Raw genomic sequence first — 23357 nt, 5'->3', positions numbered from 1 at the left:
GATAACGGCTACCTGCCTAAACGGAACAGATGGCATAAAATTTACATTGATGTGATTATTAACTTATACATTAAAGCTCTGTTTAAACCTCCTTTTTTTAACGGAGGTAGGAAGCGAAAGTGTAAAATGAGCCTTAGCTGTATTATACATAGTGCATGATATATGAAGCCATTCTTCTTCTTGAGATGTGGACATCTTTGTAATGATCTGTGTCTTCCTATAGGTACCATGTGTCCCTGCTATCCCTATCCTGAGCATTTTTGTAAATGTATACCTGATGATGCAGCTGGGAGGAGGCACCTGGGTACGATTCGCCATTTGGATGGTAATAGGTAAGTTATGAAAGTTGACTTAGGGGTGTAAATGGTAAATTCCTTGTGTTTCTTTGAGGGAACTCAAACGCTATACAAATTCTAATATGTTTTCTTAATTTGACACCCACTGTGTTGCTCATTTTGTTAAAGGTATGCCCCAACATGAGAAACTCATGCCTGCCTACTTCCATAAATGGCATCACATATGTCCTTAGGTTGTATGTGGCACTGCAGCTCAACTACCTTTGCTTGGCTGCAATACCTGCTGCTTAGCTGATAAGTTGCAATACCACACACAACCAGTCGTGGTGCAGTTTTTGGAAGAAATTCTTAATTTTTTTCTAAAGCCTAGGACACACAAGTAACCATTCTTTGTGTTGATTCTTTGCAGGTTTCATCATATACTTCAGTTATGGCATGTGGAACAGTAATGAAGCTCTTGGCTCCACACCAGAAGTGAATACAGGTGATTACAAAAGGACCAATGTGCTGAATAATGAGAAACAAGCTTTTCTGGATGATCCAGAAGCTGCTAACACAGTGACTGCCTGAATACTAGAGCCAGAAGCTTGAACGGTACCACAGTAATATGACCCGTCAATAAGGACTTCACCCAAAGCTTACAACCTGCACAAACCATACGACAAGTGGCTGCAACCCTCGACGGTCAAGTCGCCTGTCTACCATTGCTGCTATTCTCTTACAACACATTAGTGGATCCTGCTTTATACGGACAGGACCGCACTGGTTCTACCGTACTACAGAAAGTCATTCATCCATGCGCATCACTGCAGCGGGTTCTTCTTGCTTTATCCTATTGTTTTTTAATTGGATCAATGGTGGAAATGTCAAATCCAGTTGTGGGTATAAGAATGAGAATGAGAACTTGTTCTTGTGGTCGAAAAAAAAAAAAATTCTAATTGTTTTTAATCATGGCGAGAAGTTTCCTGCCAGTAATCCGTGCTGAGAAAAGAGTTTACAGCCAAAATAGCACAAATTGTGTTCATTTTATACCTTGAAGAAAACTTAACTTATTGTTTTTAAACTTTTTTTTTTATCTATTTTTTGTTTGCTTCTTAACTTTTGGAGTGCAGGGCACTTATAAGGGAGATCTCTTCCAATATTCCAGTCTTCTCCGTTTTATATTGTATGCTGAACACTAGAACACATGTTTTAACCTTTTGGGTCTGTTCCTCCAGTTGGATGGCTACATTGGGGAGTTTGCTGGTAGTGAACATCTACCCTTGAGCCCAGGGCCTAGGAAAGAGGAAGAGGGAAGGTTTTGGCTTTTGTTTAACATCCAAGGTAGATTTTGGGGTTGTAGCTTTAATTGTTCCTCCAGTTGGACATCTTCAATGAGGACTTGGCTGGTAGTGAACATCTACAACTAAGGAAGTAAGTGAAGTGGAAGACGGAAGGTATTGGCTTTTGTTTGTCACCCAAGGCAGTCTTGACCTGAACCAAGTTCTAGGTATGAAAACATAAGCCAAAAAGGTTAATAGTTGCCCTAATGGTGATGTGGCTGGCCTAGTAATCCAACATCTACAGATTTGGTATGGACCAGTAGAGTTAGTATGAACCCATATGATTGGCATGGGACCTGGCATGTAAGACTTTGCCATCCTAGATAGCCCCTTGCCTGAGGTAGTCTGGACCTAAAGGTTTTCCGACAGATCTTACTCCAGTAGTTGAGGGATGACTTGAGGAAGTAGACCCTTGGTCTTTCCTGCTCAAGATCTCATCCACCTAGAAGTTTGTATATTTTCATACCGTCTGTCTCCCAGGCTGTTGTGTCTAATTTTAATATTTAATCCCACCATTATTTAAGTGCTTATTATTGGCCACTATTTATGTTAGATGTTGAATATACAAGGGTAACGCATTCAATTCGACACTATGGCATTGTGTATGCTGAAATTCCAGTGTGGTTGTATTGACTGAAACTCAAAGCATTAACAGCCCGATATATACGACAGTCAGCTGTTGAAGGATTCGGGGTCACTCCTCTGAGATTATGTACATAAACTGATTACAGTATCAATGACCCTAGGTCACAGATACATCGGAGATCGGTAAATGCTTCAGTTCATTAGATTCTCTTGCTCGTCATCTCAGAAGTTCACATCTGTATCTTGTTAGACAATCGCTCATGGAATCCTTCCACCGTGCCTAGTACTCTGATACCTATGTGTAGGCCGTCTAGACTCTACACTATGGTACAAAATGCTCTTCTCTCAGGAAACTGAGATCAAAGTTCTCATTTCTTTCAATTGTCTTGAATTTGGGATCTCCTTTGGCATAATGCTAGCATTGTGTGTCCACAACACCATCACCGGTGGATTTGACACTTACTCTGGTTAATCCCACAAATTGATACCCCAAGATCTCAGAGTGAATGGTGGTATGACGTGGTCCCAAGTCATTTTCAGCATAATAATCCATGCAGTACTGTGACCCCCTTAATTTTATTATGGTGGCTCATGTTGTAGAGTGTAATATCGTGAGAATATCGAGGAGAACCTTGAATGAAGAATCTATGAGCAGGCCCCAACCTTCCATGTTCCATTTTCACTGTTGGCTCCTTCTCATATGACACAAGGGTCTTTGTGCCTCCTCAGATACCAGGGGGACTATTTGTGCGTACAACCTCCAAAGTATGGAGGGTCACACAAATCTAATCCTTCCCATCTGTGTCTACTACTATTTTATGAGTGATTTTGGTTATTGAACCATAAAATGACCCCTATTATAATGTCAGGGGTCACTGTACTGTAGGAAGGTTCTAGTTTGGTTGGAGATCTTTTGATATCATTTTGGTCAAAACCACTGGCCACACAATGCCAAGCGGAGTACAGAGGAGATCCGGCTGAGTATTTTATACAACCCTTGGATAGTGTTATTCCCGAAATAGTAATAAACTGTTACTTGGGGTACTTGCTGACACTCTTAGGCCGAGCCCTGGCCTTACACAGTTGTGTGCAGAATATGAATTTTGAGTGATAATCCGATGCTGGAAGTTTCTTGTCCTATCGCTTTTCTTGGACACTATGTAAATATAACAGAATGTATATAGAGAATTTTTGCAGCTTTTTGTTGTCCTATCTTGAAAGCCATACGATTTCTAGGATTCTCTTAGTGGGAGGCACATTTTATTCAGCAATCATCATTTCTTCTTAATTAATTTTGTCTCTTTATTGGTGAGTTATTACATAATGTGATGTGTTTTGGTTCTTTACAAAGACTATACCCTACATTATAATCTGTGGACTACCTCTTGGAGTGCTCATAGTGCTGTCCTTAGTGATATCTTGGGACATCAGATAATGTTTGCCCCTTTTATTCTCTGGTCTCGTGTTGACCCAGAGATCAGACTGACCCTGATTATAAATGACATGACCTTGAAATATGTTGATTTATAGGATTTACCCCCCCCCCTCCCTCCCCCCTTGTTGGTTGACCAATGGCATCTCAAGCAGTTACAAGAATTGGGGTCTTGTTATCCTGTATGAATGGAGCAGTGGCACAAGTATCAGCCATGCTCAATCCATGTTCAGACAGGGGAACTGGACAACTAATCTTGTGATCAGAGGGGTCCCGGTGGTCAGTCACCCACCCACACGTTGTAAAGAAAGGTGCTGTAACTAATATACTGTGGACTGCACATCAATGCGGTCATATAGTGTTATTGGAAATGTCTCTTTTACTGAGAACCGTTCCAGTAATGTGTAATAATGGGAGCCCCAATAAGATAACATATCTATAGCACTTACATGTCTGACTTGTATAAGGTCAAAAATTCTATTTTTATTTGTTCAACCCAAAATGTCTTTGTATGAAATATTACCAAAGTGTATACAAGTGTATTCATATATACTAGTACAGTAAATTTCCTTTAATTTCTCATTAATGGACCCGACAATATAAAATATTCTGGATAATCCAATGGTCACTGGGTCAAGATATCTGTGATGTGACCAGAAGGTTCACAATAAAACCCTATGGTAGGTGATTGGTTGGACACATTGGAAGCTTATTATGGTAAGATGAAAATCTGCTTCTACAACATAAGAAGGACGTTCTAATTGGTCTTCTCCAGATCCAGCAGTCTTTGCGGATTAAAGTAATATTTTCTGTATAGTCTATAATCCCATCTACATCATGAATCCCACTGATACTGTGCCTTTCATTGCTGTAGTCTACTTTCTTATGACTTTGTATTTTGCTTTAGTGAAGGGAATATTGTTGTTGTTTTTTTTCCTTTTAGCTTTGTTTTACGTCAATCGTTTTTTGACTTTACCGTATTTTAGTTTTTACCCTGGTATGTAAATTTGGTCTTTGTCTCCCTTATGTAAATAGATTTCTAATATTTATCTTATTTTAAACGTCTCGGTAGAAATTTTGTTGCTTTTATTAGTTCACTTTTATATTTGTTGAAGAAATTCCTAGTGTAAGAAGTGAGGGTAGTTCTGAATTGTGCGTTTGTGAAACTTGCTACGCGAGCTGTGTGTGTAAAATAATAAAAGTCAGAAATTCTTGGAATCCCAAATGTTTTTTGTCTTTTCTGTTTTGCTTAATAATCTGGTTTTCATGTTTGGTGTAAAAAATGTAACTTTTGACAATTTCATAAATTGATAATAGTAAACTTTTTTATATGTTTTAATAAAGCAAAATTTGCCCTTTTCCACCTTTCTTCCTCCTGTTAGCAATGTGTATATATGAGCTTTCTCTCCTGTACTCACACCAACAGCTGGTAGATAAGGAGAAGCTGATAAAGTTTCTAATTACTTAACTCTTTACAGACAGTCTATGGATAGTCTTATCTCATCAGAGAGCTGAATGATTAAGGTAAATATTCTCTAGGTATGCAAAGAGTTAATCTTTAGTCGCCTATCCATATCAGTCTGTTGAAAAGACTTTCACAAACACTGTTCACTACAGGAGAAAAAAGTAGCAAAACATGAGACAGAATTTTTTTTTTTCTTTTTAAGTATTTTAAAGTTTATTTTTATCATCTGCTCTTCATTTCTGTAAAAAGAAATTTTTTAAAGGTTTAGTTATTCTTTAAATTTTGTGGTCATAAATCCAGGCCACCATTGCAGATGGCTGTTTTTCAGATGTTGGAATGCAACATACGGTAGTCCCCTTCTGGTACTAAAATCACTTGTCTGTGGGAAACTACAGCTACCGCCATTAGCGTGACTGGCACAATTATACATTTACCTGCACAGTAGGTGGTCGAGGCTCCATTATGCATGTGGACCATAATCGGGAGGCAAAACTGCAATCCCCTGTTTTTCAGGATAAATCCATTACTTTACTTAACTGCTCCAAACAACATTCCAGTCGTTCTTACCTCGGAGGAGGTGGAGGAGGATGAGGAGGAAGAGGAGGAGAATGTTGGCGAGACACAAGAGGGGACCATTGTTGAGTCCTTCACTGTTGAGCGTGTATGGGCAGAAGAAGAGGAGTTGGAGGAGTTGGAGGAGGAGGAAATGGACAGTCAGGCCAGTGAGGGGAGTGAATTCTTACGCGTTGGTACTCTGGCGCATATGGCAGATTTCATGCTAGGCTGCCTATCCCGTGACCCTCGCGTTCAAAGAATTTATTCCAGCACCAATTACTGGGTGTTCACTCTCCTGGACCCACGGTACAAGCAAAATCTTTCCACTCTCATCCCTGGAGAGGAAAGGAGTGTGAGAATGCATGAATACCAGCAGGCCCTGGTGCACAAGCTGAAACAGTATTTCCCTTCTGACAGCGCTAGCGGCAGAGTGCGTAGTTCTGCGGGACAAGTAGCGAGGGAGAGTAGGCGAGCAGGCAGCTTGTCCAGCACTGGCAAGGGTACGCTTTACAAGGCTTTTGCCAGCTTTATGTCACCCCAGCAAGACACTGTCACCTGTCCCCAGTCTCGGCAGAGTAGGGCTGATCTTTACAGAAAGATGGTGAGGGAGTACGTAGCTGACCATACCATCGTCCTAAATGATCACACAGCTCCCTACAACTACTGGGTTTCAAAGCTGGACATGTGGCACGAACTGGCGCTGTACGCCTTGGAGGTTCTTGCCTGCCCTGCCGCTAGCGTCTTGTCCGAGCGGGTTTTCAGTGCAGCTGGTGGCATCATCACCGATAAGCGTACACGCCTGTCGACTGACAGCGCTGACAGGCTGACGCTTATCAAGATGAATAAAGCCTGGATTTCTCCTAATTTCCAATCTCCACCAGGTGAAGGAAGCTCAACCTGAATAATTTATCCACTCCTCCTCCTCCTCATTTTCCTCCTTCTCCTCCTCTTTGTACAGTAAAGCAGAGGAAACTGGCTATTTTTTTACAGGGCCCACTGGCTCTAGCTATAGTACTTTATGCATTTAATTTTTATGGAGGGCCACCGACCTGGTCCTCTGTTTTAAACAATTTTTGGGAGTGCCACATACAGGCACTCAATCTATTCAATTTTTCTGGAGGGCCACCTACCTGCTCCTCTGGTTTGAAAACTTTTTTGGACTGCCACATACAGGCACTCAATCTATTCCATTTTTATGGAGGGCCAACTACCTGCTCCTCTGGTTTGAAAACTTTTTTGGACTGCCACATACAGGCACTCAATCTATTCCATTTTTATGGAGGGCCACCTACCTGCTCCTCTGGTTTGAAAACTTTTTTGGACTGCCACATACAGGCACTCAATCTATTCCATTTTTCTGGAGGGCCACCTACCTGCTCCTCTGGTTTGAAAACTTTTTTGGACTGCCACATACAGGCACTCAATCTATTCCATTTTTCTGGAGGGCCACCTACCTGCTCCTCTGGTTTGAAAACTTTTTTGGACTGCCACATACAGGCACTCAATCTATTCCATTTTTCTGGAGGGCCACCTACCTGCTCCTCTGGTTTGAAAACCTTTTTGGACTGCCACATACAGGCACTCAATCTATTCCATTTTTATGGAGGGCCACCTACCTGCTCCTCTGGTTTGAAAACTTTTTTGGATTGCCACATACAGGCACTCAATCTATTCCATTTTTCTGGAGGGCCACCTACCTGCTCCTCTGGTTTGAAAACTTTTTTGGACTGCCACATACAGGCACTATCCAAATTGAATTGTCTCCATAGCAGCCTCCACACGTTGTCTCCATTGCTACCTCCAAAAGTCGTCCATATAGCTGCCTCCATACATCGTCCCTTTATCAAACGAGGTGTGTCAGGCCGAAATTTGGGTTGTTTTCATGGATTCCACATCAAAGTTGTTAACTTTGTCGCCACCCTGCTGTGTTATCCACAAAATACACTGGCAAACTTTTACCATTTACGGATATTATTTCAGCGCTTCTTGCGCATCTGTTTACATTCCCCTCACCCGCCATATCCTAAACTTATAAGAACGCTACTACACTTGATCTTATACAAAAGGTTCTTAGAAGTGCTGTTTGGGGAGTAGCCTAGAGACAGGGGCTTGGATTGGCGAAAGCTCGCCTGGCAGCGGAGCGCCAGCTCCATGCCAAGAACCAACTAACATAGTTTTAACTGCAGCACCTTTAATCTACTACTAGTTCACTGCCTCCATACATGGCCGCCTTATCAAACGTGCTGTGTCAGGCAGAATTTTGGGTTGTTTTCATGGCTTCCACAACAAACTTGTTAACTTTGTCGCCACCCTGCTGTGTAATCCTCAAAATATACTGGCAAACTTTTACCATTTACGGATATTATTTCAGCGCTTCTTGCGCATCTGTTTACATTCCCCTCACCCGCCATATTCCAAACTTATAAGAACGCTACTACACTTAACTTGGTGCAGGCTGGGACCGAGTCTGACCCTGGGGCTGGTCATATACTGCCGACGCAGAGGATTGCGGGGCCTACCTCGGTCCAGGTGTTTCAGGCCTACTATGCCTCCTCCTCCTCCCACCCCTCCTCCACCTCCTCCTCCTCCTCCGAATTACCATCCGTGGGCATGGCGCCATCAGTTGGTAGCTCTAGGCACAGCAGCAGTGCCGTCGCTAAGCGACAGCAGGCGGTGCTCAAACTGCTGAGCCTAGGTGATAAAAGGCACACCGCCCAAGAGCTATTACAGGGCATTCCGCATCAAACTTGTTAACTTTGTCGCCACCGTGCTGTGTAAGCCACAAAATATACTGGAAAACTTTTTTCATTTACGGATATTATTTCAGCGCTTCTTGCGCAGATGTTTACATTCCCCTCACCCGCCATATCCCAAACTTATAAGAACGCTACTACACTTGATCTTATACAAAAGGTTCTTAGAAGTGCTGTTTGGGGAGTAGCCTAGAGACAGGGGCTTGGATTGGCGAAAGCTCGCCTGGCAGCGGAGCGCCAGCTCCATGCCAAGATCCAACTAACATAGTTTTAACTGCAGCACCTTTAATCTACTACTAGTTCACTGCCTCCATACATGGTCCCCTTATCAAACGAGCTGTGTCAGGCAGAATTTTGGATTGTTTTCATGGCTTCCATGTTAACTTTGTCGCCACCCTGCTGTGTAATCCACAAAATATACTGGCAAACTTTTATCATGTACCGATATTATTTGAGCGCTTCTTGCTCACCTCCTTTGGTTCCTCTCTGCCACCCATTGGTTTGAAGCCTGAGTCCATTTAGGGTATGTTGCCATGCCACTCTCTAGCCTGCCGCTGCTGCCGCTGCCTCTGCATGCCGTCCCCTATAGTGTCAGGGTCAATTATTGGATGTTTTAGATGCTATCTAGCTTCATTCTGTCACTCTGTCATGGCCTTGCTGTTGCCCATAGTTTTGGCATAATGGTGCGATTAAGCAGCCTCAGAGGCATCCATGCATGCTGCCCCTGCTGTTTCCTGTCCATTTCCGTGGTGTTTCCATCCTTTTCTGAGGTTCCCAGGTGTTTGGCCAAGCTTCCCTGTGCAGAGGCTTGGTCCCCTTGAAAAATGCTCGAGTCTCCCATTGACTTCAATGGGGCTCGTTACTCGAAACGAGCACTTGAGCATCGGGAAAAGTTTGTCTCGAATAACGAGTACCCGAGCATTTTAGTGCTCGCTCATCTCTATTCATATTCTAACCTGTCTACAACTCCAGCCTTCATTAAAATGCTTACATTATAATAATGGGATGGCACTGCTCTTTCTATCACAGTCTACACAGAACCACTAAAAATTATATAAATTCAGCTCTGAGTTGAAGGACATCTACCACCAGGATGGAAGACTGTATGCAAATGAACCCGAGGGGCTCCAGACACGATTGGTCTTCATGGAGCATGGAGCCCCTCAGGCTAATTTGCATACAGTCTTCCATCCTGGTGGTAGATGTTCTTTAAACTTCCATGTTTTTTATTGTCTAACTACCTAACAATGACTTGTCTTGTGAGACCGCATGTCAATAATAATTAGTCTGTCTCGGGACCTTGGCTCGAACGGAAAAAATTCCCAAAAATGTGCATCAAAAACACACGCCTGCCTTGATTTTAAGTTAATTAGGATGTGAATATAAATCCATACATTGTGGATATGATGAATGAATTAATATCCCTCCCTATTAAAGAAGAAGGCGTATGATGTTCGGAAAGAACGTTGGGAGTTTCCATCACAGAAGACAAGGGTTCATATAATGTTTATATTTTTTTTATTATAATTGTTGACAGTGGAAACCACCAAATTTTTGGTGGCTAAATAAGGAAATGCAAATCATGAAACAGACAATCATGAGATCTATATAATGGAACGACTACAGGGTTCATGTCACAATGTAAATATTAGGGGTGCACAGGCGACACATATACCTCATACCAAAGCAACCGCTCTTATTGCTAATTTATTTGGAAGCTGCTAATATAAAACAAACTTACGTAAAAGTGATAACTCCTAAATGGAACATGGACGTCAAAGTGGGGGTTCCCCCTCTTGTGAGCCGAAACAGAGAGCTGGACTTGGTCCATTCGTATGATTATTGACTTTGGTAAGTGAAATATAATGTCAGAAAATAACCGGCTGAAAGGTCGGGCCGCAGATGTTTACTAGTCTCGCTTTTATCTAACTGTTTATCAACTGTTTTTATCCACAATTTGAGAATTTCAGAACTTTTTTTGTGTTACATGGCTGTATAGATGCAACCCTATATATACTTGCTTCAGAGCGGAAATCTAAGTATTGTTTAGGGGGAAGAGGTCCTTTTTTTTTACGTGGTTTTTTTCCATCCCCCTGACTTGGCCATCAAGTAGGTTTACCAAAATTCTGACAGTCTATGGGGGGGAAAAAAATTTTAAAACCCATTTGTATAGGACAAGATTTTCTCACTTTCTAAGAATTTGAATAAGTATTATAATTCCCCTGAAATAGAAAGGAGCATCCACCTCTATCGAAACTTCTACCCCAGCAACCGATCTGGGAAAGCATCTTCTGCTTTCATGGTATAAGACTTTATTACCGTAATATCTATGGATATAGGTAACGTGACAGCTTTAGAATTGTACCTTTCGATTTTGTGTAGACATTCAATAGACAATTACTAGATACATAAGAATCTAAAATAATTGGGCTTTTTCTTACTAATCCTGTGTTACTGTTACTAGACTGGCTAAAGATCCGCCAAATTTACTAATGTACAATAATATCATATACAGGCAGGCCCCGGGTTACGTACAAGATAGGTTCTGTAGGTTTGTTCTTAAGTTGAATTTGTATGTAAGTCGGAACTGTATATTTTATAATTGTAACACCAGCCAAAATTTTTTTGCTCTCTGTGACAATTGGATTTTAAAAATGTTGGATTGTCATAAGAATCAGGATTATCAATAAATCTTCATTTCAGACACTTGTGATACCTGTTACAGCTGATTATTGTAGCCTAAGGTGAAAGTACAATAAGTTACCAACATCCAGAGGTCCGTTTGTAACTAGGGGTCGTCTGTAAATCGGGTGTACTTAAGTAGGGGAACACCTGTAAATGTAATTTCAGATTGTCTAATCTAAGATTATATTACCAATAAAGTTTTTTGCTATTTCAGTGCACGTTGTCACCATGCCCCGTTACAGCGAGCCCAACCCCTTTGCTTACCAACAGCTACTTTTGAAATATGGCAAAAAAAAAAATGTGCTTCAACACGCTCTGCGTTGTATGGTACAGGGATTAAGGGCCACCATGAATGATCTGCCCACTGGCCTTGCTCTAGGCATATCATACTGTACAGTACCAGAATGAGGATCTTTGGGCCCACCAGATAAAATTACTCTGGGGGCCTACTGAAAAATATATATGGCCCTATAATTGGGCCATCTTCTCTTGGTCCTCTTGTGTTTAATATTCAGTTAGAGCTTAGGCCCAAAGGAGGATCCTCTGGTGGGCCAGTCCAACACTATAATATTTCCTTGGAGTGTTCCATGAGATGACAAATTTAGTATCTAAGATACATAAATGATGTATTACTAATATAATGATCCAAAAACTAAATACAATGATATTTAAATGATGGTTTAAGATGGTCCATGTGATGGTGGACCTGTAGTCCCGACCTCCTTTATAGCCTTCTAGAAGATGAAGTGAACAATAATCTAACAAACTCCAATGATTTTCTCCACAAATGTTTCCATTTCATTCTTTAATGCCATATGAGAATACAGAGAAGACTTACTAGTACCTTTGAGAAGGACACGGGTCCACCTCGATCTGTTACACAGTGTTTTGGATGAGGTTAAGAAGGTGCAAACTGATGTATCCTCATCACTTTAGAAAGCGATGGTTCATGCCATCATCTGCATTAGAACTGATTCTAGGTGAAGGTACTCGTGTAATGTGACATCAAGTTATGGAGCAGTACCTAAAAATAATTCAAAATGTTGTGATATTAAGGATAAAACATGGACACTCCCTGAGACAAGGCTTTGTTGCTAAAGTGAAGCAAGGGGTCTATATATCTGGACACAGTCCATGAGAGCTTCATGTAATGGTCTGGGGACTAAGTCAAATGAGATGCCCACTCTCGGTCACCATTTGGATACTGGGAACTGTGATGCTGTGAAGCTCCAGAATTGGGTTTCTGAAATGAACAACAAGAAGTTGTGCACCTGCAGTGAGTCGGCCTGGCCACAAACATGTCCACTGCTCACTGAACATGTTCACAGCAAAGAGAAGTGTCAGGAAGGGAGGGGGGAGAGGAGGAAGCGAAAAGAAGTGTTCTTCAGCATGACATGACTCGGAGTGAGACGCCCATATGACTTGGGAAGGGGAGCGGCATCCCTGGTAAGACAACATCTTTTGTACTTTTTATGTAAACAGAGCTAGTGACTTTTTGGGTTCAGTAATTGAGTAATTTCAGGAACCTCTCATTAGGATTCATTGGGGGACATATATCACAAGTCCGGCTTTGTCCGTCTGTTTCTTGGTACCTTTTTCAGCTTTCCTGCTTGTCAGATGTATCAATAAGGAATAAACACTAAGATACATGAGGCGTTTGGTCTGTAGTGAATTTGCAACTTTTTAAATCCAAATTTGCAAAAAGTTGCAATCAGTTTCAAGCTAATTTCTTCGCCTGGCCAAGGGGCAGTCATAGCTTTCACTTCTGGATTCACGTGATAACTCGGGGAAGGCTGCAGTAAACTAGACAATAGCGAACTTTGAAGGGAGACTGTTTTAGGCGCAAAAAAAGTTGCAAATGAACACAAGAACCATGAAAAGTCTCAAAAATTAAAAAAAGGAAAACCAAAAGTCTGATACACGTGCCCCAATGTCAAAACCTGATGACAGGTTCCCTTTAATATATGGTTACTCTGATTTTGAAAACTGTGTTTAAAATGGGGGTTGGCTAAAAATGTACCAAATTTACTACAGTCATGCAAAATTCTGGAATATGTGGCAATGGAGTGACACAAGGCAAATTGTCTGATACCTATACTGATATGTATGTATTTTGGATACATTCAGTCTTTAGGCCCACTTTTAGTCACACAAGAGCTGACCGTATTACTATAAAGCGACTGCTGCAAAACCTCAGTGATGGGAGAATGTGAACAACTTGCTTACTAACAAAATCCTTTTAGGGATTATTGTGGTTATTGTACAATTTGGGGGAACCCTTTTATGAATATTTGCAGTGGGGCTTCAATCAATTTTCCAATGCATTTATTTCATCATGTTGTAAAAAAAATGGTACCTACCCCCCAAAAATAGTTTTGCACCCAGTACGCTGTAGAACGTATGCCATTGCCACCCAGTAGGCAGTAAACCAAGATTCCCTACAGCATTGAATCACAGTGGATAGGTGAATGTAAGACATGAGCAAACATGGCTAACTAAATATCATATAAACACACAATGAATGCCCATACGGTTTCCTTTTTTAATAATATGATTGTAATAAATTAATATTACATTCCAAAATAAATCTTTCTATCTAGCTGCCAGGGGGCATTGCTCAACCTCTAAATTTACACACCCAATAAAAACTACCCAAAAATCTGGTGCTCATCCGCAGGCAGAATCCTATATTCACATGTGCATTACAAAATGTACAAAAAAAATAAAAGTACAAAAAGAAAAAAATTCAAATAAATAAAGTAAAGAATCTACGTCCTTACACATAGAGGAAGATTATTCAGAAGCTAAAACGACACAACGATGCAACATGGTCCGAGCCAAACAATTTTGTGAATTGGAAGCAAAGTCATTGAAAAATTGGAAGGTAGCGTCTGACTTATGTACATCTCATCTTCCAGTCGAAGACCAAAGTATAGTGCCTCCTAGTGACCATAAAAAGCCCATTTTTCCAAAAAAACATCAAATCCAAAAAAGAAACAAGCTTTTGTAACAAATCACAGAAAGGAAAGGAAGGCCTGACATGCGGGCAAAGCATTGGATTATTGCGTAGGCAGCCTTAGCCTGTCAGAAAACACAGCTGGTGATTTTGTGGTACCCATTTGGAAGGCGCTTTTGTTACCTCTGTATAGATTAGTGTTGCTTTTTTTTTTTTTTCGTTACAAGAAGCGGTAAAAACGAGATGGACAGAAACATGTCCCGTTCAGGTAGAAGACAGAGGCACGGCTTAGAAGAAAAACGGCTGATCAAACACGTCAGCAACATAAAAAAACCAAAAATACACAAGCTCTCGTATGTACATTGCATCTCTATGTACAAATGTAACCTGTAAAGTGTGTGCAATCATGTATACAATAACCATATTGTATAGCTATCCCCAGCATATTGGACTGTATGTAACCTGAAACATTGGTGTGGCTTTTGAGGAACGGATTTAGTGGAATGTTTTTTTTTCTCCTTGGCTTGAGGTTCAGATGAAAAACAGTAGTTGTCCTTGTACCTTCCTATCCAGTCTACAAAAAAAGGTACTTTGGGTTTTACATGCAGTCACCGGGATCCGAGGATCCAAGAAAACAAAACATGTCTATCACGTGATGCTGCTCCCATGTCATCTCTGGGGAGAACTGACTTTAGATGGTGAGAGTGGACCAGAAGAAGTAGAGCGGTGGACCGGGGATGAGGGATACTTGATGGGACTCATGGACTCTGCCGTCTGCAGTTTCCAAACAAGTTCTTCATTGGTGCGACTTAACCTTTTCTTCTCTTTGCTCTCTTTTTCCACACTCTCATGGAGGTTGGCATTTTCGACAGATAATTGCCTAAGTGATAAAACAAAAATTGAAAAAAATTATCTTCCATGGTTATATAAACAGAGAACAATGGATCGGTATCTAACCTTTCAACAAACTTTGCATAAATTAACAGCGTTAGTACAGGAGGAGTAACACAATTTCTGGTTGTTATATTGGGCTTAGCTCACACCTGCATCAGGGGTTTCTGTTTTATGTTTTAGGAGAGGGTAACAGTAACTTTAGCTCCCCAATGTTCGGGAGGCTGCCTTCGGGAAAAAAAAACTGTGCTATTTTTCTATTTGATAATGGAAGGGGAAACAGACACTGCCAAATGCAGGTGTGAACGGAGCCTGACATGTATTCTGCCTTTTTACTTCTTCAAGTTTTGTCTTGACTTTTCAGCCTAATTCTCTTAATACTGGTGGGTGGAGACCAGCTGTTATGAAGTCCCCCATACACTGCACACAAAAATTTGAAGGGATTTTGGCTCCATAAGGCTCCAAAATGTGTGTTCGCGGTAACTCGACAAGCACAAGATCAGCTACAGGAGGATAGGTGAGTGCTCCTCACCCTTCCCTTCTCCATAGAAAGACGAGCGGCCACCAACTCAGTCACAGTGTGATGAGACAGCGTGTGCTCACCGTACTATACAGACCTCTGTGATGCCGTGATCTTGCCAAAAATCTAGCGGCCAGATGGCAACCCACATAAGTCATGTGTACGAGGCCTAACTCTCTCTCCAAAATATCAGCATGATCATAAAGAATATTACGCAGAAGAACTGACCTGAAATGGATAAAGCACTTAGGGCGAGATACAAGCTTACTATTTAACTCCAGCAGAAATGACATATTATAGATTGTAATTAAATTATTTAGGTTATCTTTCCTTATATGAGGAATCAAACGACATTCCAGATACATTGGGGGAAATTTATTACATCTGTCACTTCACTATTTGAAGTGTGAAGACGCGATATATTAATAATAATAATTCTTTATTTATATAGCGCACACAGATTACGCAGCGCTGCACAAGCATTTCAAATTGGTCCCTGTCCCCATGGGGCTCACAAGCTAAACAACCTAACAGTATGTTTTGAAGTGTGGGAGGAAACCGGAGTACCCAGAGGAAACCCACGCAAACACGGAGAGAACATACAAACTCTTTGCAGATGTTGACCTGGGTGGGATTCGAACCCAGGACAAGTAGGCATAGTGCTCTTAATACCTTCTCTTCTGTGAGATGGTGTGGGCTACCGCTCAAATTTATGATCATTTTTGCTGTCAATTGTATTTAGTATTTGGCAGCAGGTCTGTAACAGAGTGTGAAAAGGTTGAGGTTTTTGGTAAAAAATTGGTAGACAATTGTTTACAGCTGCAGTTTTAGGGTGTTATGAATTATACTCGAGCCAGCGTATGATAGCCCTGCTGTGCATCCAGCGGAGCCGGATATATCAAGAGGCTCCGGCCTATTGATGTATCCGGCGGGGACCTGCCCAGTGTTTATTTCTAGACCAGGCCCTACCTGGCATAGAAATAAATGGAGCTGGTGAATTTTGACGTATGAAAATTTGCTGACTGCAGCGAGTGCGCAGGTGCGGGGACAGGAATGCCCCACACCTGCCAACTCCCCGCGGCCCCTCTGGCATGGTGGTGGCGGAAAGAGGAAAATAATCGCAAGTGCTAGCAATACGCTAGATGTGGCGCAGAAGCCCTGATAAATACCTTCTTTGATCCCTATAATCCTGAATAAAGGGAGTTCCAGTGGTCGGTTCCCCAGCGATCAGCCACCTATCACCCATCCTGTAGATAGGGTATAATAATCTTTAATCCCTGAAAATAAGGTAGAACTTGTCCGCCAGCATATCAGACGATCTCCATCGAGTTTAGGATTTGACACCTAGCCCTTCATCCAATTACTTGCAACTTCTGCCGTATTTTCTGAATCAAAAATGTCCTATTAATTCAAAACGCTAATTATATTAATTGCTGATGTGTCCTGTGTGTACAGTGATGATAACAAATTGTTCCTATGTTCAGTATGGAGGACAGTCCCAAGGAGTCCCAGCCCGATACGAGATTTGTGAACAGGTTTTGGCATCTGCAAGAGATATAACTCATTCACAGCCTCGTACGACATCTGTCATCTTCATGACTCGGAAGAAATATTTATGGAACAGCAAAGGCTTCCAGCTAAATACTACAAAAAAATCCTGCCAGCTATTCTGCTATGATCGGAAAACCATGAACTGTCTCCCTAAAAATATGTGTTTTTTTTCCTGACAGATATCATATGGATCCATGAAACGCTACACACAGCAGTATAAGAGTAACACAAGTAAGTAAGTGTAACATAGTGTGCAGTCATATGGAATACACTGTAGCGGGTGCTACTGTACAGATAACGAGATATTCCTGGTAGAATGGACGGGTGGAGTTTGGTAAACTTGTGGCTTGAGAAGATAGTGGCAGCTGACTCTGTGTGTATATTGGAATTTATACTTAACAGAACAGGCACAATCATGAAAAACTTCCCTTAGTAGTTGGAACACATCTGAGATTATAGAAAAAAGAAGATCCTTTCATAAACTTCATCAGAACAAACACAGCCCAGCCTCTAAACCTAGATATACAAGTGTAAATGGACCTGCCCAAGATCATTCATGTTCGTCACAAGCACAACGGAAATCTACCATCAAAATCCATCATGATAAACCAGGCACTGTGACTGTGGTAATCTTCTTATATTTGTTATCCATGGCCTCCTTCCTTTTAAAATCATTTTTTACAATCGTACAAGATGTGCTTTTGTACAGTGTAACAACATGTGAAGCTGCAGCACAATGGGGCTCTGGTACCATTGATTTTAGAACCAACTTAAGAAGATTACCACAGTCACGGTGTCTGGCTGTATGAGTAATTGTCCCTGGCTTATCATGCTTGATTTTGACGACAATTTTTCCTTTAACCCATTAGCCCACCATGACGATCCCAAAGTCATGGTGCGGAAGGGAGTGTATGAAGAGGGCTCTTCATACACATGGGGTGTTTGCTCCATAATGCAGCAAACACCCACCGTTAACACCCGCAATCGGTGCTGTCACTAATCGCGGATGTTAAACCTTTACATGCTGCCAGCAAAGCATGTAATAGATAGCATTGTGTGGGCGCCACCATCTTGGCTGTGATCATCGCTCCCTATGGTGCTCCCCACTACATTTCTGAAGATCTGTTACGATGTACCAGTGGCACATTATAACAGATCATGTGCAAAAAATCGAGCCTGGTGTGGTTGGAATTTGTTTAGTCACTGCTCAATCATTATTTTTACATCTCTACTGTCAAATGGGTGGAGCCATATAGTATGTTCCAGTACAGAACCACCCATCTGACAGTAGAAAGCCTAATTAGCATATTGTATACTGTGTACTACATATTGTGTACTACATCGGCTTCGCTGAATGCTCTGAGGAGCTTCAGAGCAAGATAAGTAAAGGAGTTTTTTTTATGTAATAGGCAACACTATTCCACCAGTCCAGGAAAATCTCTAGGTGGTTCAGTGTCCCAAATAGCCCTAGTACCGTAACCCGTTCTGACAAGTGTTTTTTTGGGCTCCCCATCATCTGTAATTGGTGACTAGAAAGAGACCTTACCTGGTCACTTCAACATTTTGATGGATGCGAGCCCTCATATCTTCATTCTGCTGCTGGAGAACCTGGATTCTCTCCTCCAAGATAACATTTATTTCCGCCTGTGGGTAAAGGGATATAAACTGATTTTTGCCCTAAAATTTTCTATATTACACATGTATCACAGGCCCCCCCCCCCCCCGTGTATTATATACCGGACAATATATCCTGCATATGATCTTCACACCTGGTGTTATATACTCAACATTTCAAAACCTGATCTTATCTAGAAACTCACCAGTTTCTCCAGTTCCATTATCCTCTTCTCCTGCTCATGGATTAACTGGTTTTTCATCTCTAAGACTTGTCTGATGCTGATCAGGTCTTCATCTAAATGGCGGTATGGAGCCAGAGCGATCTGCAAGACAGAAATATCATATACTCTTAGGCCCCTTCCACACTCGCGGTGCATTTCACGTCAGAGTTTGATCAGGGTGCGATCAGGGTTTGGTCAGTGAAAAACGCACATTTTGCATCAGAGTGCAATCAGTTTTCAGTCAGAGTTTGTTCAGTGTCTCAGTTCTTCACGCGCGTTTTCAATGCAATTTCAATGCGTTTTTCACGTGCAGAAAATGTGCGTGAAATGGACTCAGGATTGAGCTCTATCTTTTCTATGGCAATTGATGCGTGAAAAACGCATTGCACTTGCATTGCACTTGCCTGTGTCTCAGAGTGCAATGCATTTTTGATGCATCTCCATAGACTTGTATGGTGCGTTTTTCACGCGCGTGACTTGCAAAAGTAGAGCATGTCGAGAATTAAACGCGCGTTAAAAAAAACGCGCGTGTGTGCGTGGAAAAAAATGCAAGTCTGAAAAGACCCATTGGTTACAATGGGTCAGAGTGCAATGCAAGTTCTGCGCGTCAAAAGCACGCGCAGAAAACGCGCGTGAAAAACTGAGACACTGAACAAACTCTGACTGAAAACTGATTGCACTCTGATGCAAAATGTGCGTTTTTCACTGACCAAACCCTGATCGCACCCTGATCAAACTCTGACGTGATCTGCAACGCAAGTGTGGAAGGGGCCTTAGGCCCCTTTCACACTTGCGTTTTTCACGCGCGTTTTCTGCGCGTGCTTTTGACGCGCAGAACTTGCATTGCACTCTGACCCATTGTAACCAATGGGTCTTTTCAGACTTGCATTTTTTTTATGCGCACACGCGCGTTTTCTTAACGGGCGTTTAAATCTCGACAAGCTCTACTTTTGCAAGTCATGCGCGTGAAAAACGCACCATACAAGTCTATGGAGACGCATCAAAAACGCATTGCACTCTGAGACACATGGAAGTGCAATGCGTTTTTCACACATCAATTGCCATAGAAAAGATAGAGCTCAGTCCTGAGTCCATTTCACGCGCATTTTCTGCGCATGAAAAACGCATTGAAATCGCACGTGAAAAACTGAGACACTGAACAAACTCTGACTGAAAACTGATTGCACTCTGATGCAAAATGTGTGTTTTTCACTGACCAAACCCTGATCGCACCCTGATCAGACTCTGACGTGATCTGCAACGCAAGTGTGGAAGGGGCTTTATACAATGACTTGCGCATACTGGGGGTCATTTACTAAGGGCCCGATTCGCGTTTTCCCGACGTGTTACCCGAATATTTCCGATTTGTGCGGATTGTACCTGAATTGCCCCGGGATTGTGGCGCACGCGATCGGATTGTGGCGCATCGGCGCCGGCATGCGCGCGACGGAAATCGGGGGGCGTGGCCGAACGAAAACCCGACGTATTCGGAAAAACCGCCGCATTTAAAAACCAAAAAAGTGTCGCTTGGATAGCGCTTACCTTCACCTGGTCCGAGGTGGTGCATTCCGGCGCGATGAGATGACTTTCAGCGCAGCAGCGCCACCTGGTGGACGGCGGAGGAACTACCATCATAAATCCCGGCCGGACCCGAATCCAGAGCAGAGAACGCGCCGCTGGATCGCGAATGGACCGGGTAAGTAAATTTGCCCCACTGAGTATAATACATAGTATTAGATGGGTATTTTTATATGGTCTCCTCCCATCACCCCTGACCTATGTCTGTATCAGTGGTGACTCATCTGCAGCCTGTAGCAGGTATGTGCTGTCCACATAATGGGGCACATTTACTTACCCGGTCACTGGAGTTCACAGAGAGTGCATTGTCCATCTATAATGCAGCGTGCGGCAATTTACTAATATCGTGCGCCAGAAATCCTGAATGTGTCGCTTCCCCGCTCAGGTCCAACAGAGTTCACCATCTTTTTTGTGGTGCATTTTTAACATTGGACATGCTACACAATTTGAAAGTTAACTTTGGTGCTCAGTCTGAATCAGTCGGACCGTCCGACGGCACGTCCCCTAATTTGTGTCGCATGGAAGCCAGCGCAGCTGCACCACAAAAGGGTCGCGTGTGACACAATCCCAGCGCACACACTTATTAAATACCTGTCCAAGCTGATTTAGCCATGAAGAATAGGAACAGTCCAACTAAAGTGCAGCGCAAATCGGTGCAAAGCCCTTAGTAAATGTGCCTCAATGTATATAATTATCATAGACTGGGGGTTCACGGGATGCACCAGAGAGAGGTAAGTAGAGGGTATTTTTTATTTTTACATCCTCTGGAGCCGATATAAATCAAAAACCTAATCCTGGACAACTAATCTACCGTAATCTAAAAAGAGGAAATCATAGTCTAGACCAGTGATGGCAAACCTTTTAGCGGCTGAGTGCCCAAACTGCAACCCCCAAACCCGCATTTACCGCGAGGTGCCAACCAAAAATTAAAGCAGTAACTTATTGCTCCCTGTTCTTCAACGATGTTCAATCAAACTGGCCTCCTGAGGACACCAACACAGTAGAAAGTAGGGAAAATTTGCATCATTTTAGCTTCTTTCCAGTGTCCCTCTGTGCACAGAGAATTGTGGGGCAGCAGGAGGTCCTCCAAAGATAATTAGGCCCTGTTTGCACATTCTCCCTCTTCCTACAATCCCAAGTAAGTCACTTTAAAATATCACAGAAAAGAGCAACTTTGCTTCCAAGTTGCTTGGAACTGCAGGAAGATTCTTTGAGTCCTGTCTGGTGCGCTGGGGAAATGGCCCGGGTGCCCACAGAAAGGGCTCAGAGTGCCGCCTCTGGCACCTGTGCCATAGGTTCGCCACCACTGGTCTAGACTGTAGAAATGCCTTGCATAGGATACCGGTATAGCTGCTCCTATATACATTTTACATAATCTATATAGGTTTCTGCTGAAATGAAGCGTATAATTTGGCTTTGATGCAGGAGATTGCATTGTAATGATATTTCTGTAGTTATCTGGCACCACAGATGTACAGGAAGGTCTGCCAGACAAGCACTGGTATAATGCAGCCTGGCACCGTATCAGAGAGATTTCTCTATAAAAATAGTGCGTCTAGAATATTAAAATCATTCAAACATTCTTCAGGGTTGGCATCCGCCAGGAGCAGATGTAGGCCAGTAAAACTAAAAATAATAGTGTGCTGTTACTGCCATGACCTAAAGCATAAGTATAATAAAGTATAAAGTTTATAAAGCTTATCCAGGAAGTTCCCGCTCACTTCAGGAGAATATGATTTTATATTTAGGGCTGATAGATATATGAGGCTGGATCTCAGGCTGGGAAGAAGCCAGCCACATGATAAAGATATTTTTGTAGTTATTGTCAAAGACTAGAGGTGAGCGAGCACTAAAATGCTTCAGTGCTCGTTATTCGAGACGAACTTTTCCCGATGCTCGAGTGCTCGTCTCGAATAACGAGCCCCATTGAAGTCAATGGGAGACTCGAGCATTTTTCACTGAAAGAACAGATTGAAAGAACACAGTGAAGAACACATTGCAGATGTTCCGTACATCTGCTAACTGATCGGAAGACGATGTTCTTCACAATAGTATATGAAGAACAATATGTTTGAAGAACACATTACAGATGTTTCCATACATCTGCAATGTGTTCTTCACACATAATGGGGGTCATTTACTAAGGGCCCGATTCGCGTTTTCCCGACGTGTTACCCGAATATTTCCGATTTGCGCCGATTGTACCTGAATTGCCCCGGGATTGTGGCGCACGCGATCGGATTGTGGCGCATCGGCGCCGGCATGTGCGCGACGGAAATCGGGGGGGGGCGTAGCCGAACGAAAACCCGACGTATTCGGAAAAACCGCCGCATTTAAAAACCGAAAAAGTGTCGCTTGGGGAGCGCTTACCTTCACCTGGTCCGAGGTGGTGCATTCCGGCGCGTTGAGATGACTTTCAGCGCAGCAGCGCCACCTGGTGGACAGCGGAGGAACTACCTTCTTAAATCCCGGCCGGACCCGAATCCAGAGCAGAGAACGCGCCGCTGGATCGCGAATGGGCGAGGTAAGTAAATCTGCCCCAATGTTCTTCATATACTATTGTGAAGAACACCCTTGGCACGCGTGTCTTCCGATAAGTTAGCAGATGTTCGGAACATCTGCAATCTGTTCTTCACTGTGTTCTTTCTGTGGTGTTGGTCCTGCTCCAGCCCCGCTCCGCTCCAGCCTCCATTTCAGCCCCCGCTCCGATCCTCCATGCCCGCTCCAGCGCCGCTCCGCCCGCTCCGTGATACCCGATCCTCCATGCCCGCTCCGATCCTCCATGCCCGCTCGAGCCCCGCTCTGCTCCTCCATGCCCACTCCAGCTCTGCTCCGATCCTCCATGCCCGCTCCAGCCCCGCTCTGCTCTATGCCCGCTCAAGCCACGCTCCGATCCTCCATCCCTGCTCGAGCCCCGCTCCGCTCCGTGA

The 23357-nt window shown here is 42.8% G+C and overlaps 2 protein-coding genes across 7 annotated transcripts in view; one reads left to right on the top strand and one right to left on the bottom strand.

Annotated features, from left to right (window-relative positions):
* The window catches only part of SLC7A1 (solute carrier family 7 member 1), a 29177-nt gene extending 24317 nt beyond the window's left edge, over positions 1–4860 (top strand). For all 4 annotated transcript variants that reach the window (XM_072134360.1, XM_072134359.1, XM_072134361.1 and 1 more), the window contains 2 exons: positions 224–332; positions 706–4860. In XM_072134360.1, the coding sequence (XP_071990461.1) occupies positions 224–332; positions 706–866 (270 nt within the window). In that variant the 3' untranslated portion in view covers positions 867–4860. The remainder of the gene's footprint in view (positions 1–223; positions 333–705) is intronic.
* A 9383-nt stretch (positions 4861–14243) lies between these two features.
* Positions 14244–23357, bottom strand: part of MTUS2 (microtubule associated scaffold protein 2) — a 366148-nt gene continuing 357034 nt past the window's right edge. For all 3 annotated transcript variants that reach the window (XM_072134356.1, XM_072134358.1, XM_072134357.1), the window contains exons 13-15: positions 18832–18951; positions 18558–18655; positions 14244–14929 (exon numbers count right to left, since the gene is read on the bottom strand). In XM_072134356.1, coding sequence (XP_071990457.1) covers positions 14719–14929; positions 18558–18655; positions 18832–18951 — 429 coding nt within the window. In that variant the 3' untranslated portion in view covers positions 14244–14718. The remainder of the gene's footprint in view (positions 14930–18557; positions 18656–18831; positions 18952–23357) is intronic.

This window comes from Engystomops pustulosus, chromosome 2, assembly GCF_040894005.1.
Source record: "Engystomops pustulosus chromosome 2, aEngPut4.maternal, whole genome shotgun sequence".
In the NCBI taxonomy this organism is placed as follows: domain Eukaryota; kingdom Metazoa; phylum Chordata; class Amphibia; order Anura; family Leptodactylidae; genus Engystomops; species Engystomops pustulosus.
Note: the sequence above shows the minus strand (reverse complement) of the source record. Positions and strands in the feature narration are given on the sequence as shown.